At 52.4% G+C, this 15,748-nt stretch overlaps 1 protein-coding gene across 11 annotated transcripts in view; it reads right to left on the reverse strand.

Annotated features, from left to right (window-relative positions):
• The window catches only part of ADARB1 (adenosine deaminase RNA specific B1), a 137,847-nt gene that overhangs the window by 40,955 nt on the left and 81,144 nt on the right, over positions 1-15,748 (reverse strand). For 10 of the 11 annotated variants that reach the window (XR_009612552.3, XM_060640611.3, XM_060640617.3 and 7 more), the window contains 3 exons: positions 8,292-8,366; positions 3,858-4,792; positions 132-246 (listed from right to left, as the gene is read on the reverse strand). Coding sequence is in view for 10 of the 11 variants with exons in the window: in XM_060640606.3 (XP_060496589.3) it covers positions 132-246; positions 3,858-4,792; positions 8,292-8,366 (1,125 nt within the window). In the remaining variant the exon portion in view is untranslated. Of the gene's footprint in view, positions 1-131; positions 247-3,857; positions 4,793-5,945; positions 6,023-8,291; positions 8,367-15,748 lie in introns of all 11 variants that reach the window. The other variant, XM_060640608.3, reaches the window with a different exon arrangement.

Genomic DNA, 15,748 nt, shown 5'->3' on the forward strand with positions numbered 1-15,748 from the left:
TCCTACGTTTGCATATGACAGGGACTCTGAAGAATTAGGAAGATAGTTCCCGTTAGGGTCCCAGAGATGGTCACAGTCTGACCATCTTCCCCTCTCTTTTAGGCGTGAAGAAAGGCACCCCAATGTTTTACCTGTTGTCATGACGATGCCGGCAAGAACTTTCCTACGTGCGTGAGGAGAGGAGAAGTTGTCCGTCAGGTCACCGAACTTATCCAGCACCAGGCGAGCCACGGCATCTGCTAACACCTGAGGACCACAGCAGGGAGTCAGGGGCGCGGCCCGCACCTGCCCTGTGCACACCAACACGGCGGTCCCTTCAGAGTGGCCTCATAGACGGCTTCTCTTTTGAAAACCACACAGGGAAATCTGGCAAACAAGCGCATGTGAGTGTGTGTGTGTGTGTCTGTGTGCTTTCCCTTCAGAACGCTCCCCGGAAACAGAGGTCCAAGGAATTCGAGGCTCTGGATGGACTCCTTCAACAGAGTCTCACAGACAAGGACGGTCCAGAACCGGTGCCACCCGTCTGGTCCACCGGGATCCCCTTGGACGAGGGAAGCGGGGCCACCCCGGGCCACCTGCCCCGCACGCCCTCTGCTCTGCACCAGGCTCTCCCAGCCTCCGGGGCCACACTCCCGGGAGCATCAGGGCTTGTGAAGGAAACGAAAGTGCTTCTTTCCCTCAACACGGAAGGGCTGCCATCAGCTGGAGGGCCGGCGGGGCCAGGGAACATCAGGGCAAGGACAGGGGCGGTGTGTGGAACCCCGAGCCCCACGGCAGTTCCCGCAAGGCGCCTGGGGCCAGGCCGGGGAGCAGGGTGCGAGTGCCCACAGGGACCCCTGTCTTCCTCCCTGCCGTGGGGCAGCCAGCCAGCCTCTCGTGCCTCGGTTTCTCCAACGTGCAAACCAGCCGCCCTGCCCTGCCCAGAAACCAGCACTCACGAGCGTCCAGCAGGGTGTTTCTCACTCGGCCCAACCGGCCGCGGGCAGCACCAGCGGCTGCGCTCTCCGAGGGAAGGGGTGAAGGGCTCCTGACACGTTTCCATGCCCACAGCCTGCACCGGAGGACGCTGCTCAGGAGCAGACACACCTGGCAGAGCGTGGCCACAGTCCCACTTTCACGGCTCACAACTCATCTCGGGCATCAGGGTTTGGGGAAATGCCGCCTGACGGGGGCGTGTGTGAAGAGCCATGTCCCCACCGAACCCACACCTGTCTCGGCAACCAAACGGCCAGATCCAGTGTCCCAGCTTGGCCCCTAGGAAAACACTCCCCAGATGAACAGACACGTCCCGCATCCCGAATGACGACTTATTCTGAAGAACAAAAGTTGCCATGAAAGCTCTCCTGCTGCTGCACCGGAAAATACCAGGGAGCCCAGGAAGACTGCGCTGGAGCCAGAGGCGTGGGCGTGGACACAAGACACAGGGCGGGGCAGCAGGCCTCCCCCTCCGCCCCCCCCAGCCTCCTGTCCCACGAGGAGGGTCCACACCACACACGTGGCTGCAGGCCACACGGTGGTGAGGCTATCAGAGTAAGGATCACGTGTTCCAACTTATATAAAAGAACAAATCCTAAGAGAGGCTAAGGATAAGCCAGAGAAAAGAAAAGCGTCTGATGGAAGGTTTGGCAAAGTTCTAAACCACGGAGCTCAGAGATGTGCAGGTCGGGCCCTTACGGTGACACGGACTCGTGAGAGGCAGGCACTTGGGGCACCCGGACAGTTTTTCTTCCCCTTAAAGAGACTGTGATCTCATTCCTACAAGTAAGGAAGAGACTCTCCCTCTGCACGTCGGGTGCCACACGAATCACACCCGTGTCCCCATGGCCCCAGGCAGCGCCCAGGAGCTGCGAGGCCCCGGTCCAAGGCTGGCTGTGGCGCTGGCCGCTTGGTTGTGCCGCGTTAACAAAATCCACTACCGGCAGGGGCTGCGGCCGCATCTCTGGGTTTAAACCCTGGGCCACCACCAGGAACATGATGAAGGTGAAAAGTCCTATGAGCAGGGAGGGCCGGCCCAACGCCCTCAAGGGTTACTCCAGGAAAGCAGTGAGGATGCTCACCATTCCAGGATGTACGTCTGGAAACCTCCAGGCCAAAGGCAACACAGTCCAGAAATAAAGCTGTAAGGGCTGATTCTGCGAAGGCCACCCCAGGCCCTCCCAGGAAAGCATGAGCATGTCCTGGGCTCCCGAGGGGGCTCCAGAGACACCACGGTGGGGGCGCTGTGAGCAGAGACAGGACACCTAGCTCCACGCCTGCAGGCCCCCTGGGCCCCGGCCAGAGGTTCACAGACGACCACTGGGCGCCTGCAAGAACTCGAGGCAAGTGGCATCAGGCAGGGCTGAGAGCACCCCACCCTGTCCCTCACACGGGATTCCCATAGACGCCCCTCCCCAGTGAGGCCCCCCGGGGCCCCCGGTGGAGCAGAAGCATGGGGCCAGGCCGGGGAGCAGGGTGCGAGTGCCCACAGGGACCCCTGTCTTCCTCCCTGCCGTGGGGCAGCCAGCCAGCCTGCAGCCAACCCAGGCATCTGGGGCTCACGGGGTTCGCCTCAAACACGACAGCAGGCGCCACAGGAGTCAGGTGGCCTCAGACGCTAATCTGCACCCAAGCTGGAGCGCACTGAGCCACGGAAGCCCGAAATACATCCTCTCTAGGGGGCCGGCTTGTGGAATCTTCTGAAAAATGTCAGCAAGGGGTCAAGAGGGGAAGTGATTCTTTGGTTCATAAAAGACCAGTAGAATATTCTGAATGGGTTACTTTATACTGATGTCGCATTTGGTTGCTTTAGGCAAAATAAAGTTTCTTTTTCCAAAACCTTGCACTACTGGCCATTTCGGGAGGTTACCCTGACTGTGTCCAAAGACAACTGGGAAGCTGTTGCATCCTGGATTCTTCTGAGACAGATGCAAGTTGTCCCATGTGGCAATTGGAGCCCTTCATTTTTTTTCCCATCAAACCAGCTCAGATTTTATCTTCAGCAGTAATACTTTGACAAAAAGGAATAGAGAAAGTCATCAGGTTTTCTCTCTAAAAGAGTAGTTTTTACACTAGGCCAGAAAAAAAAACCCGGGTTTCCAAGAAGAGAAGCAAGACGTAATCAGAGTCGTAGGATTTAGAGATGCCAGCTACAGCTGTTTCCCCCTCCTCTCTTCCCTTTTCGAGTCAGCCAGGAGCCCGCCCTGAAATCCTGTCTCCACCCTGGTCTTACTCGGGAGGGCTGTCCTAGGCCAAGCAAGTGTGGCCACCTACCTCCAGCCCAGCAGGAGGGAAGCCCGCACGGATCCCAGGTACAGACTCGCCGGCCCCTGGAGTGCCACCAAAGGGTCCCCTTCCTTCTCCCACCTCTGAGAGGCTCACAGACCTGCTACGGTGCGCCCTCTGCCTGGCTGGCCCTTGGCCTTGGGGACCGTCAGAGCTTCGGGACACCCGCCCTGACCCAGACGTGGGCAGCCTCACTTCTGTGCTTGGGACTCTCTGGTGAGACTTTGCAGGGAGCACCGCTGAGCTGGGATGTGGTCCCCGTGCTCCGGTCACAGGCTGCTGTGGGACGCGGGTCCCCACAGAGGTGGACGGTGTGGGAAGGGAGCCACGGGCTGCCGTGTGGAGTGGGGCAGGGCGCAGCCTGGAGAGCGCGAACGGCACTGCTCTGGGGGACAGGGTTTTGTGGGTCCCGCCCGCGTGTGATGGCCCTGGACGGGCTGCCCGCACAACCGGTGCGTGCAGGGCAGGGACACCTGGAGCCAGACTTACCGGTGACGCGCAGACGGGGCGCCAACAGTGACAAGGAGGAGCGAAGCCCTGTCTGAAAGCACTGCCAAGACACGGCCACCGTTTCTGGCAGCACCACAGTTCCTCACCTGCGGTAAATGCAACTGAAGGCCCTCGCTGGGGATGGGCTGGCGAGACGGTGTTTGATCCAAGTGCAAATTAAAAATGGTCGCCAGGGCAGACTGCGCAGCCCGGGCCTTGGCGAGCTTTTTGTTCCGGCCCGAGCCCTCGAAGAACTGGCCGTCCACCACCACAGACATGACAAAGCTCTTGGCGTGGCTCTCCCCGCTCTCCGACAGGAAGTCGTACTTGAGCCCCGGCCGCAGCTCGTTCAGGATCATCACGGGGTTCTTCCCGCTCGGCGGCGGGAACGGCGGAGGGCCGGGTAGGGGAGGCTGCGCGAGGCCGGCGGGTGCCGGGGACGCGGCCAAGCTGAGGTCCCCGCTGGAACTAAAGGAGTCGTCCCCGTTGGAGCCCAGGTAGAAGGGCGCATCCGACCTGTCCGGGGTCTCGAAGCCGTTGAAGAGCGTGTCGGGGAAGTCAGCCTGGTCGGACGTGAAGTCCGTGTTGGCGGACAGGGTCCTCCCCATGGCCAGGTGGGCCTCAGAGGCGTTGGGGAACTGAACGAAAGAGCGCAGGGCCTTCTCCGCGGCGTGCAGCTTGGCCTTCTTCTTGGTGGGGCCGGAGCCCTCGAACACCTGCCCGTTCACTTCGACGGACATGACGAACAGAGGCGCGTGCACCGGCCCCGTCTGCGACAGCAGCGCGTACTGCAGGCCGGGCTTGATCTCGTTCAGCTGCATCAGGGCGTTCTTGGGCAGCGCGGGCCCCGGCGGCCGCCTCCTCTTCTTCAGGCGGAACTTGGCGTGGCCATTGCTGCCCTCCTCCAGGGGCCGCTTCCGGCCGGTGCCGCCACCGCCCCCGTTGGAGAGCGGGGCGCCCTCGCCAGGCCCGGGGGCGCTGCCGTCCGTGGGGAGCGCGCTGTCCAGACCGCAGCTTTCCTTAACATCTGTGCTGCTCGAACCTGCGGTGCCCAGAAAGAGTAACTTACAACGCCTTCGTTGCAGGATCTTGTAAATGCAAAATTTATAGATTCCTTTATCTCTCTTTGTAACTGGTTAAGTGATGTGTGCTTATTCACTCTGCCTCTGGCCGTACGTGCAAGAGCTGCACCTTCAACCCAAGAACTGCCACCTGCACCACGATGGGCAACTGTACGTTTCGCTAACTCATGGCCAACGCCATTTGCGACTACTGCCCCCAACTGCTTTTGCGTTCAAGGGTGGGTTTTTAAAACAGTTGGTTTCTACAAGAATATTCTGAAGCACCTAGAGATGCTTTACTCAAGCTTATCGGGATGTGGGGTGATAAATTAATCCTGAAAAAGCTTCCCTCAGTAAGTCCAATGTCAGTATTGACACACATTCTCCTCCTTTTCAATGTCACTTGCTCTGACTGTGCCCACACCGGGCTCTGGACCGCAGCACCTCCCGGAGCAGGGCCAGGATTTACAAGATGCACTCACAAGGAATTAGTGTTTCAGGGTCAGAATATTCGATCACTACGTGAGGTCGTTGGATTTAGTCCGTGAATCAATCTGGGAAAACTCCTCATGTCATCACTGAGGGATGCAGCCTCACTTCTAGTGTGAGCTTACATTTTTTCATGACATACAGGGATCGATTTATCTCTGAATCCTTAATATATTCCACGATAGGAAAAAGTACATAACGAGACATAAAACTGAAGCTGCGAACAGGCTACCACTTCCTAACTTTCCAAGTAAAGGCAGCGATTTTGTCTTTTTTTAAGAAACAAATATTTGACGGATTGACAGGATAAGCTGCCTATCCCACCTTTTAAAGGTAGTTTCTATTTGCAGTTAATGAAGATAATTTTAAAACTCTCTAAGTTTGGCGAAACAAATATGATTTTAATTTCAAAACGGGGAATTAAAAGGCATTTACTCTTCTCTGTAAGTTTATTAAGCTTTTTTAAAAAAGAGAGAAAGAAACAATTCCCTGTTTTCCCGGCTCATCTTCATAGGCCGTCTGTCGCGTGAAGCGTAGGAGTAACGACCGGGGCCCTGTCAGTGGGACTGCATTGGAAGACCTTTCATTAGCGCTCAAAGATGTAGTTAGTAACCGAAATAATTTTTACACGTGTAAGCAACTTACAAGCGCCCTGACAAGGCGGCCCTCGCGTCACGGTACATAATCTAGAAGTAGATGCTCGTGACGCTAAGCAAACAGCACTGTGGACACGGGAGGATAAATGGGACAGAAAGTCCGACTGACGGCCACCAATCCCCAAAGTGAAAGTTCTCAAACTTCCGGGGCGGCCGGCCCTCAGCTGGGATGTAAAGAATAACCCTGGCTTAAACCCACACCCTGGGAAACGGACTCTGCACGGAGGCGGAGGTTGGGAGGCTGCTGACCTCTCTCTGCAGACGTCAAATACTCCCCAGTACTCCCGACACACACACCACTTCTCCCAGTTGACAAAGCTGACGGAATGGACACTAAATTTTCATTTATAACATCCTCCAGCAAAAGCTCGATAGGTTACTCCTTTCGGTGCTCGAAGGAAACAAAGGTTAAAAAGGGCAGAGCAAGACAGAATTTAGGTGAACGAATAGGCAAGAACGTCACACATCAGGCGACTGCATACATCCTGACGCTGTTGCCAAACAGGATTGTCGACATGGAAAATCAGGCCGTGTAGACACACGCGCAAGTGTGTTCCATCACAGACTCACTGTCTCTGAAACAAAGGCTGTCCTTTAGGAGATAAAAATGATCAGTATTGGACTGACAAACAATCTTGAGATGTAAAAGAAAAAAAATACGCTTCCTATAATAGAGTTCACGTAAATTCCAAGTTGTCACTTGCTTCAGAAGCACTCAGACACTGCTCGTATCCCGTCTTATCAGAGGTGCTGCTGTGTAAAGGGAACACACACTGAATTAGACAGACAGACCCTGCTATCACAGCTCTTCCTAAGCAGACGTGGGCGCGACGTTAATTCACGGATGTGAACGCCACCCAATAAAATCTTTGCTGCTTTTCAAACGGTAGGAAATGTGGGACCTCACCACAGACCTCCAGACCGGAACCCGCATTCACCCTTCAGGAAAATCACCCAGAAGGATCCCTCGTCTTGGTGAGTTACCACAGGATCTGCATGCCCTGGAGTCTCCACCCACGCCAGGCGGACAACAGCCCGCGGCCCCGAGAAAAGGAGGCTTGGGGGACACGTGCTCACACAGTCCTCACGGGGGGCTTAGCGCCCGGGCAACAGTGGCCGTGGTGAGTGAAGCTGACGAGCAAAGACAGGCTGCGCCCCAAACAGGCCTTAAGAGTAGGCTCTGATGGGGACACCAGCCGGAAGACAGCACCCTGCAGGCAGCGGGGGAGGGCAGCGCCACGGTCACGCTTTCCCACACTCGCAACCGCCAAAGAGCACGTTCTCCGTGTGGTTCGTGCAACCAAGGCCCAGAGCACTGCAGAGCTCGGCGGTCCAGGAGGCGGGAGCGCCCTGCCCGCTGAGCTTCCGGGTCCTAAGTGGCCGCGAGCCCAAGCCCAAGGCCTCAGCTGGTCGGCCCTGAGAGAAGTCACAGGGAGACGTGCTGAGCAGTGTTCTAGTCACGGTGACCAGTCTCGCTACGAAGTCACCCGGCGTGCATGCCCGCCTGCTCCTCCCTGGGCACGACCAGACGCTGCAAGTACGGATGCAGATCAGAAAATGGTGTCTTCGCTGTCATTGCCCCAACTTCTGTGGGAGCCTTTAAACCTCATCCAAGTGCACTGCTCTCAGGGATTAAAGATAAAACAGAAGAGACAAGTGCACTCCGCAAACTTCTTTTGGTAGAGAGCACCACTGTGGGGGGCCAGGGGTGGGGGGAGCTGTGTGCCCCTGAGGCTCGCCGCCCTGCTCCACGGACGGGACAGTGTGGCAGACAGAGCAGGCCCCACGGTGAGCTCCGGTCCCCAGCAGCCCAAAGGCTCGCCAAAGTCTTGGAAACTTAAAATCAGCAGGCTTGCGGGAGCCCCCTTCCCTCAAAGCACAGGGAGAATTCGCTGTCTTTGCAGGGGAAAATTTAGCTACTATCCTCCCAAATGACCAAGTATTTCAATCAATCCCAAAGGGTATCTTAGATTTGCACACATGAAAATCCAGCCACTGGTAGGAGACCCACGCCGCGACATGGCACGAACCCGTGCAGCTGTGAGGCACGTGCATCTAGAGACACGTGTTCTCCCTCCTAGTACACACGTGTCGGTCCCAGAACGATGGCAGTGGAAGGTCCAGACAGACGGCTGTGAGGAAAATGCCCACACAAGTACCAACACCTACTGCAGGGAACACATCAGAAAGTTAAAACATGCCACCGTTAGCAGCCCATTTCGCAGGAAAGGAAATCACTTTTCCCAAATTCGTCTCATTACAACTATTTACAAGAACACTACGATGGTAACGGAGAATTAGCTACTTGACGCTACATGATGGGCCCAGGTCTTACTCATGTTTTCTTCTTCTTCTACATCCATGGCAAAGTGCTTGTGAGGGTCTCTTGACTGGCGGAGACGGTTTCTGTCTGAAAGACAGCAAGAAAATGACTTTGAGTGTGCCCGTCGCATGAGTACAGGGGGTAAGTCCGCTGTGCGGGAACCACTGCGACAGAAGTACAAGTGAGAGGAGAAGCCTTCACACGAGGAGGGCTACTCTGTCGTCCAGCACCGAACGCGGGGATGCGCCCACCGCTCTGGCACGGTCCAGGACACCGAAGGACCGCCAGCCGGGGCCGCGCTGCCAGGAGGGACAGCGGAGGTGGAAGGAGACACGGCAAGGGAGGCGCCCTCTGAGCGGGGCGGACCGTGCCGGGGACGGGGCCCTGGAGGGCAGGGAGGACGAGGACGGCTCGGAGACAGCCTTCCCATGGGACGCAGTGAAGACACTTCATGTCACAACGGAAGACAACAGAGCCACACACACGCCAGCCCATGCCATTGGCCATTGGCCATGCCAATGGTCACCACCGCCCAGAGCACTCTGGTCTGGCCGGAGCAAGGCCACTGCAGGATTTCCCCCCACTTCTTTTCTTCGTCCTGAACAGCACCTCGTGTGGGTGCCACTAAAGGGCACACACAGCTGTTCAAGTCGGACCTCGCCCCTTAGCCACCTGTGACTTCCTTTGTTGGCAGGAGAAACCACAGGCACCCTCAAGGAACAATTACTCCGATTCTCCGACTACGAGCAAGTTCAAAGCCCCGTCTTCCTGAATACTGTGGCTGTGCTCTGCAAGGCTGTATGAATGCATTATCCATAATAAAGGACCCCATCAGACGGCGAGCGAGGAAAAGACTGTAAATGTTCTGGCCACAATCTCTTTGTATAGAATAAAACCGAAATGAAACTTACACTGTAAGTCACTAAAAGGCAAATCCAGTGCTTTCAGGATAATGGTAACGAAAACGTGCTGAAATAGGCACATGTGTCGTAAATATCCCTCACGTATCTAAAATGTGTGTTTTCATGACAATCGCTTGTTAATAATGGCGAATCCCAACATATAACTGGCAAATTTGTTGCTAAAAGTTACATGGGTTCCTATTTAGAACCCTTTATCTATTTAAGTAATCTCTGCCCCCACGTGGGACTCAAACCCGCGACCCCGAAGTGAAGACCTGCTCGTCCCCCTGACTGAGCTGCCGGGGGCCCTCTATTTAGAGTCCTTTATTCAAGAAAGTGTTCCACGTGGTTTCAAAAGCATTGCTATTTTGTATTGATTCATTACTTCATGATGTATTTGCTGAAGATGTATTTGGTGCAAAGCACCGGGTAGATACTATAAAACCTAAACGGATCAAGTAGATTCTGCAATTGAGAAACTTAAATATAAATATCACCTGAGTAGCTGGTCATATTAAGGATTATTAATTGTTTCAGGGGTGGAAATGGTGCTTAAATTTTAGTGATATATTCTGAAGTACTTACACACAAAATGGTAACATCTGGGGTTTATTACTATAAACTAGCACACAGCGCGAGTGCAGGGAACAGCAGACGGTGTCCGGGTGGCACAGAGGGGTCGTGCTGGTGTGCTGATGCCCGCTGAAGGGCACGAAGGCTTCCATTTGCAATTCTGAATTTGCACGTGCTTTAACATTCCCTTAATAGTGTTTTAATAGAGAGGAACTTCCTCGAGGTCCAAAGTGGGAGGGAAGAGGTCGTCACGGGGTAAACCACAATTCGCCCTCGGTGGAACACAGGTGCTCTGAGGGGTCACTCACTGGGAAGACGGGTATGTGACGGCTAGCCCGAGCGAGAGGGCAGGCCGGGGGCACACCCTGAAGACGGCCGGCAGGTGGCCTGCAGGAAAGCACACAGTCACAGGGCACGTCAGAGGAACCCCAACTATTGACTCTGGACACACACTCACGCCCCGCAGGGTACTCTGTTCTTACTGGCTGAACACCGGTTTCAAAACAGCAGAAGGGATGTACACAGTGGCCAGTGGAGCAGGGGTCATCTTTCCTTTCCTCTAGCTCAGTACAAGCAACTCTCCTGGACATGACGTCTAAAGCGAACATCGGAAAGGCTCTGGGGGGAGGGAAGAAGGCAGGCCAGGTCACAGACCAGGTCGCAGACGAGCTGGGACCAAGGAACTGTGCAGCAGGGAGCCCCCGGGCCTGCTTTTTGCATCGTTATCCCAGACCGGGAGCCGAAGACCTGGTAACCTGGAAACACCGAGAGACAGAGACAACACACACGAACCAAACAAGAACTGACTGTGGCCAAAGGTCCAAGACAGGCACCCGCCAGCTCGACAGGCAACTGACGGAGCAAACGCCCCCCCCCGGCCGGACCCCACCCTCCCAGCTGCACCGCACAGTCAGGGCTGACACTCGGGGAGCCTGCCAAGGTGCCCATCTCATCCCCACTGGGGGTGTCAGGGGAGGCCCAGCTGGGAGTCAAGACTCGCCTCCACCTGGCAACGTCAGTGGAGGCCACGGAAGAGCGGCAACCTGGGAACTGTCGGCGGTGGCCTGCGGGGAACCTGGACCCGCACGGCAGTGATGGGGGGGGGGCCCTCCCCTGACAGAGAGAGCGGCGTGAGAGAAAGTCAGCGGAAACAGGAAGCTCCAGTAAGACTCTTGGAACATAATCCGTCCAGGTTTCAAAGCAAAAATCATTCATCCTACGGAGAGCCACAAAGATCTCTAACTGAATGAAAAAACACGATCAACAGAATGCCAACCCAGAGATGTTCCAATTACTGGAAAAAGATTTTAAAGTGGCCGTCACCAAAAAGAAGGAAGCGAGGAGTAAGTCTAACTGATTTTAGCGGCTGGTTGAGCAGCACCGGTCAGCAGGCCGGCGTGGAGTCGGTGAGGGACAGACGCGCAGAACAAGGGACCTAGCGAGAGGCCTGACCAACAGGTCACGCTGTGGACGACGGTGCCAGCGAGCGGCCGTGGAGGAGGAACGGTGCTGTCCACAGACGGTGCCTGAGCCCCGGGGCACCCAAGTCTGCACCCTGCATGGGACCCACTCAAAATGGACCAGGGGCTTCAATGAGAAACAACGAATTCACAGGAGAAAACCCTCAGGGTCTCGGATGAGGCAAAGAGCCTGCAGACTGGCACCCAATACACGACCCGTGACAGGAAACGCTGACAAACTGGGCTCCTCCAAAGGAAACACTCCTGCTTGAGACCCTATCGAGGAGACACAAAGACAGGCCACAGATGGGGAGAAAAGGGTTGACAGCCACGTATCCAAATAGAACACACATGAGATTCTCAAAACTAAACGATAAAACAAGCCCGTCAGAAAACGGACAGGAGACATGAACAGCCAGTATCATCATAGAGGATATACGTGGAGAGAGAGATGGCAAGTAAGCACCCGACACGGGTCCGCGACCGTCAGCCCCGGGGAAATGCAGCTTCAACCACGTGAGGCACCACCGCACACCCGTGAGAGCGGCTCGCATACAAAACGGTGACCACCGCACACGCGGGCACGGACGCAGACAAACCGGATCCCTCGCACGTGGCCGGCGGGACCGGAACACGGGGCGGCCGCTCTGGAGAGCAGTTGGTTGGGCAGCTTCTTAAAAACTGAACATGGGCATTTTATCCCAGAGAGATGAAGACACGGTTCACGTACACACTGTGTCCGGGGGTACCTGGCTGGCTTGGTTGTGAAAGCGTGCAACTTTTGAACTCACGAGTTCAAGCCCCACGTCAGGTGAGGAGATTACTAAAAAAAAAATTTTATAATAAACATGAGTGTTTATAGCAACTTGATTCCTAATAGTCCCAAACTGGGGAAAACCCAGACGCCCTTCAACAGGTGAATGATTAAATAAAATGTGGCCCATCCATACCATGGAACACTATGTGGCAATGAAAAGGAGCAGACTATTGATATACACAACAGTCCGGAGGGATCGCCGGAGAATAGGGCTTCCTGGAAAAAACCAATCTCGTGGCCACTGCATGGACCCATGTATATTCCATTGATACGTAACATTCTTGAAATGAGAAAACTGTACAAATGGGGAACAGGTTAGCGGTCATCAGGGTTTGGGGAGGCTGTGGGTGTGGCTATAAAAGGGCAACAGGAGGGATCCGTGTGGTAAAAGGACGTCTGGATCTTGACTGTATGGAGGTCAACATCCTCATCGCAGGGTGCACCGTGTAAAGCAAATATGGGCTCTCTCTCGTGTCATTTCCTTACGGCTATGTGTGGATCTACGTGATCTCAAGATAAGAAGATAAATTAAGAGTAAGCAGAAGGCACACTACACAATTAAGCAACCCCCGGTCCGTGGAGGGCTCCCCTGGAGGTCTGGGACGATGAGGGTCCCCCTTGCAACAGTAATGACGGTGAGTCCGAGCGCAATGGTGCCGGGCTCTAACGGGGCTCACCTGACCTGTAGAGCTCACCTTGTTCACCTGCCCTTACATATTAAAACCCTAAAAAAAGGACACGGGAAATGTCTCACAGTAGAAAATGATCAGGCTGTGCCCGGGGGCGTGTGGTACATGCACATTAAGAATGGCAGCCAAAAATCTCCTGCAGAGCAGAAGTCAACATTTTTGGCTTCTACAAATGCCAACTCTTATACCAACGGTTATAAAACAAAGCAAAATAATAAATGCAAGCACTTTAGGGCATTTCACGTAACCGTTTTTCTTTCATTCTGCAAAGCACTTCTTCTGGCCTGGACTACAAACACATTAAGAATTAAAGCTCCACAAAAATCCCATACGGAACACAATTCCAGGAACGGCCAATTAGAGAAAAGCTTTATTTGACAGCAGTGTTTAAATAATTTCCTCCTTTTTCGGAATGCCCCTGCAGCAGTAGGAACTAAGCTAGGCTTGGGGGGCACCAAGGTGTGAAAAGACCACTCAAGTTGCCATCAAAGGACCTGGATTTAAGTGTAACCGCATTCCAGTTAGAATCGCGACAGAACTAGGCCAGCTGGTTCTAAAGCTTATGTGGAGAAATGAACAAGTCCGAACAGCCACAAACACTAACTAGGGAAGCGATGAGGCAGGGCCGGACCTCCCAGACCGGACACAGTGCGGTGTCAACGCCCAAAACAGCATGCGTGGTTCGCAGACGACCCATCGGGGTGATGGCGGCCAAGTCCAGGGTCACAACAAGCACACCCCAGAACTCACTGCGCGGACAACGTGGTGCCCCGAGTCAGTAACGAGTACTTCCTAACAAACGGGACTGGACGTGGGGTGACCGCATGCAAGAACTGACTTCAAATGGCACGATTCAACCCGCTATGTTTTATTTCTCAGGTGGCGGGTGGCAGACAGTTATCTGCTGTATTATTGTACCTTTGTAGATGCACATGTTGTAACACGAAGTACACAACATGTGTGTAAAAAGAACGTTCCTCTTGTCTTCTGACAGTACCCTTATCTCTCCACCAGGGAGAGGGAAGCTGGGCACATTCCTACCTCTTCATGCCCTCCCCTCCCTTTGGGAAAAACAATATTCTGGAATAAATATAAAGAACATGACTTACTTGTACTAAAGATGTGCCGGAACAGGAATATTCTCTATTGTACTGCTATACTATCTTTAGGAATTCACTAAAAATGTATAGATTTAAAAAAAATGTTTAAGACAAGCAGTAAACTTGGTTAAAATTACTAGCAATTATTGCTGGATTTTATCCATTTTTATTCTCAAAACAAAATGGTTTTAAGAAAATTTGTACATATTACTTGTGGTTGTTATGGGTTTTATTTTTTTACACTGCAAGTTTTTAAAAAGAGGAGTGTTAAAATGGAGGTTATTGGTGTTGATTCTTTACTATAAATCAAGCAACGTGCTAAAGTCTAGATTAATTTTATAACTGTAGCAAAAATATTAAATGATGACTTAATTATGTACCAAAGGTAACCGAAATATAAAATTCTTAAATCATTTCAAGGAAAATAACCTGAAATTCAACACCTTAATCATGTATGTTTAGAGAATAAATTTCATGATTTGTATTTTGCTTTCACTATTATACAGACAAAATACTATCACTGAAGTATCTGAAACATTCAATTTATAACATTTACAATAAAATATTTTTTTTCTAGGCAACCATCCAAGTAATGGATGTTCAATTACCCTTCAGAGATTCTGCATGCTTTGAACAAGATATGGCAGGCTGTGCATAGGAAATGAAGTTCATGCATTACTGCTACAAACGTTTTTTCTAATGAAATGCAACTTGGAATATTTAAAATAAGCACAGCAACCAACAACAACAACAAAAACCCTCCTCGAACTAATAAGTAATTATAGCTAGGTTGCAGTATAAAAGGTTAACATACCAAAGTCAATTGCTTTCCCAGATACCAGCAATAAATATATGGAATTTGAAATAAAAAATAAAATACTGTTTACATTAGCACCCCCCAAAAATAAAACATTTAGGTATAAACCTAACAATATGTACAAGACCTATATGAGGAAAACTATAAAACTCTAACAAAATCAAAGACCTAAATTAACGCAGAGATATTCCATGTTCATGGATAGGAAGACTCAATACTGTGAAGATGTCAGTTCTTCCCAACTTGGTCTGTCTGTAGATTGAATGTGATCCCCATCAAAAGCCCAGCAAGTCATTTTGTGGCTATTGACAAACCGATTCTAAAGTTTATAGACAGACAAAACACCCAGAATAGCCAACACAATGTTGAAAAAGAACAAAGTTGGAGGACCGACACTACTGACTTCAGGACTCACTGTAAAGCTACAGTGATCAAGACAGTGTGGTGGTAGAGAAAGGACACGCAGATCGATCCATGGGACAGAACGGAGAACCCAGAAGGAGAGCCACACAGAGACAGCCGACGGATCCCTGACAAAGGAGCAAAGGCAATCAAGGGGGCAAAGAGTCTCTTCCACAAGGGGCGCTCGAAGGGGAATCTGGACGCAGACCTTACACTGTTCACAACAGTTCACTCACAAAGGATCTCAGACCCAAATGTAGAACGTAGGATCGTAGACCCAAAACTATCAAACGCCTGGAAGATGATACAGGAGAAATCCTCGGGGACCTTGGACAGGGGGACGACTTTTTAGATACAACACCAAAGGTACAACCTAATTGATAAGCTGGACTGAGTCAAAATGTAAAATCTCTGTTCTGCGAAAGACACTGGTAAGAGATGAGCAGACAAGCCAGAGGCTGGGAGAAATATCTGCAACACGTATATCTGATAAAAGAAGATATATCCAAAATACACAAACACTTAAAACTCAGCAATAAGAAAACGGACAACCCGATTAAAAAGTAGGCCAAAGACCCGAAGAGACACCTCACCAGAGAAGACATACAGACGTCACACGTCATCAGGGAAATGAAAATGAGGAGGGCACCTGTTGGGATGAGCATTGGGTGTTGTATGGATACCAATTTGACAATAAATTTCATATTAA

The sequence above is a fragment of the Panthera onca genome, chromosome C2, assembly GCF_046562875.1.
Source record: "Panthera onca isolate mPanOnc1 chromosome C2, mPanOnc1 haplotype 2, whole genome shotgun sequence".
In the NCBI taxonomy this organism is placed as follows: Eukaryota; Metazoa; Chordata; class Mammalia; order Carnivora; family Felidae; genus Panthera; species Panthera onca.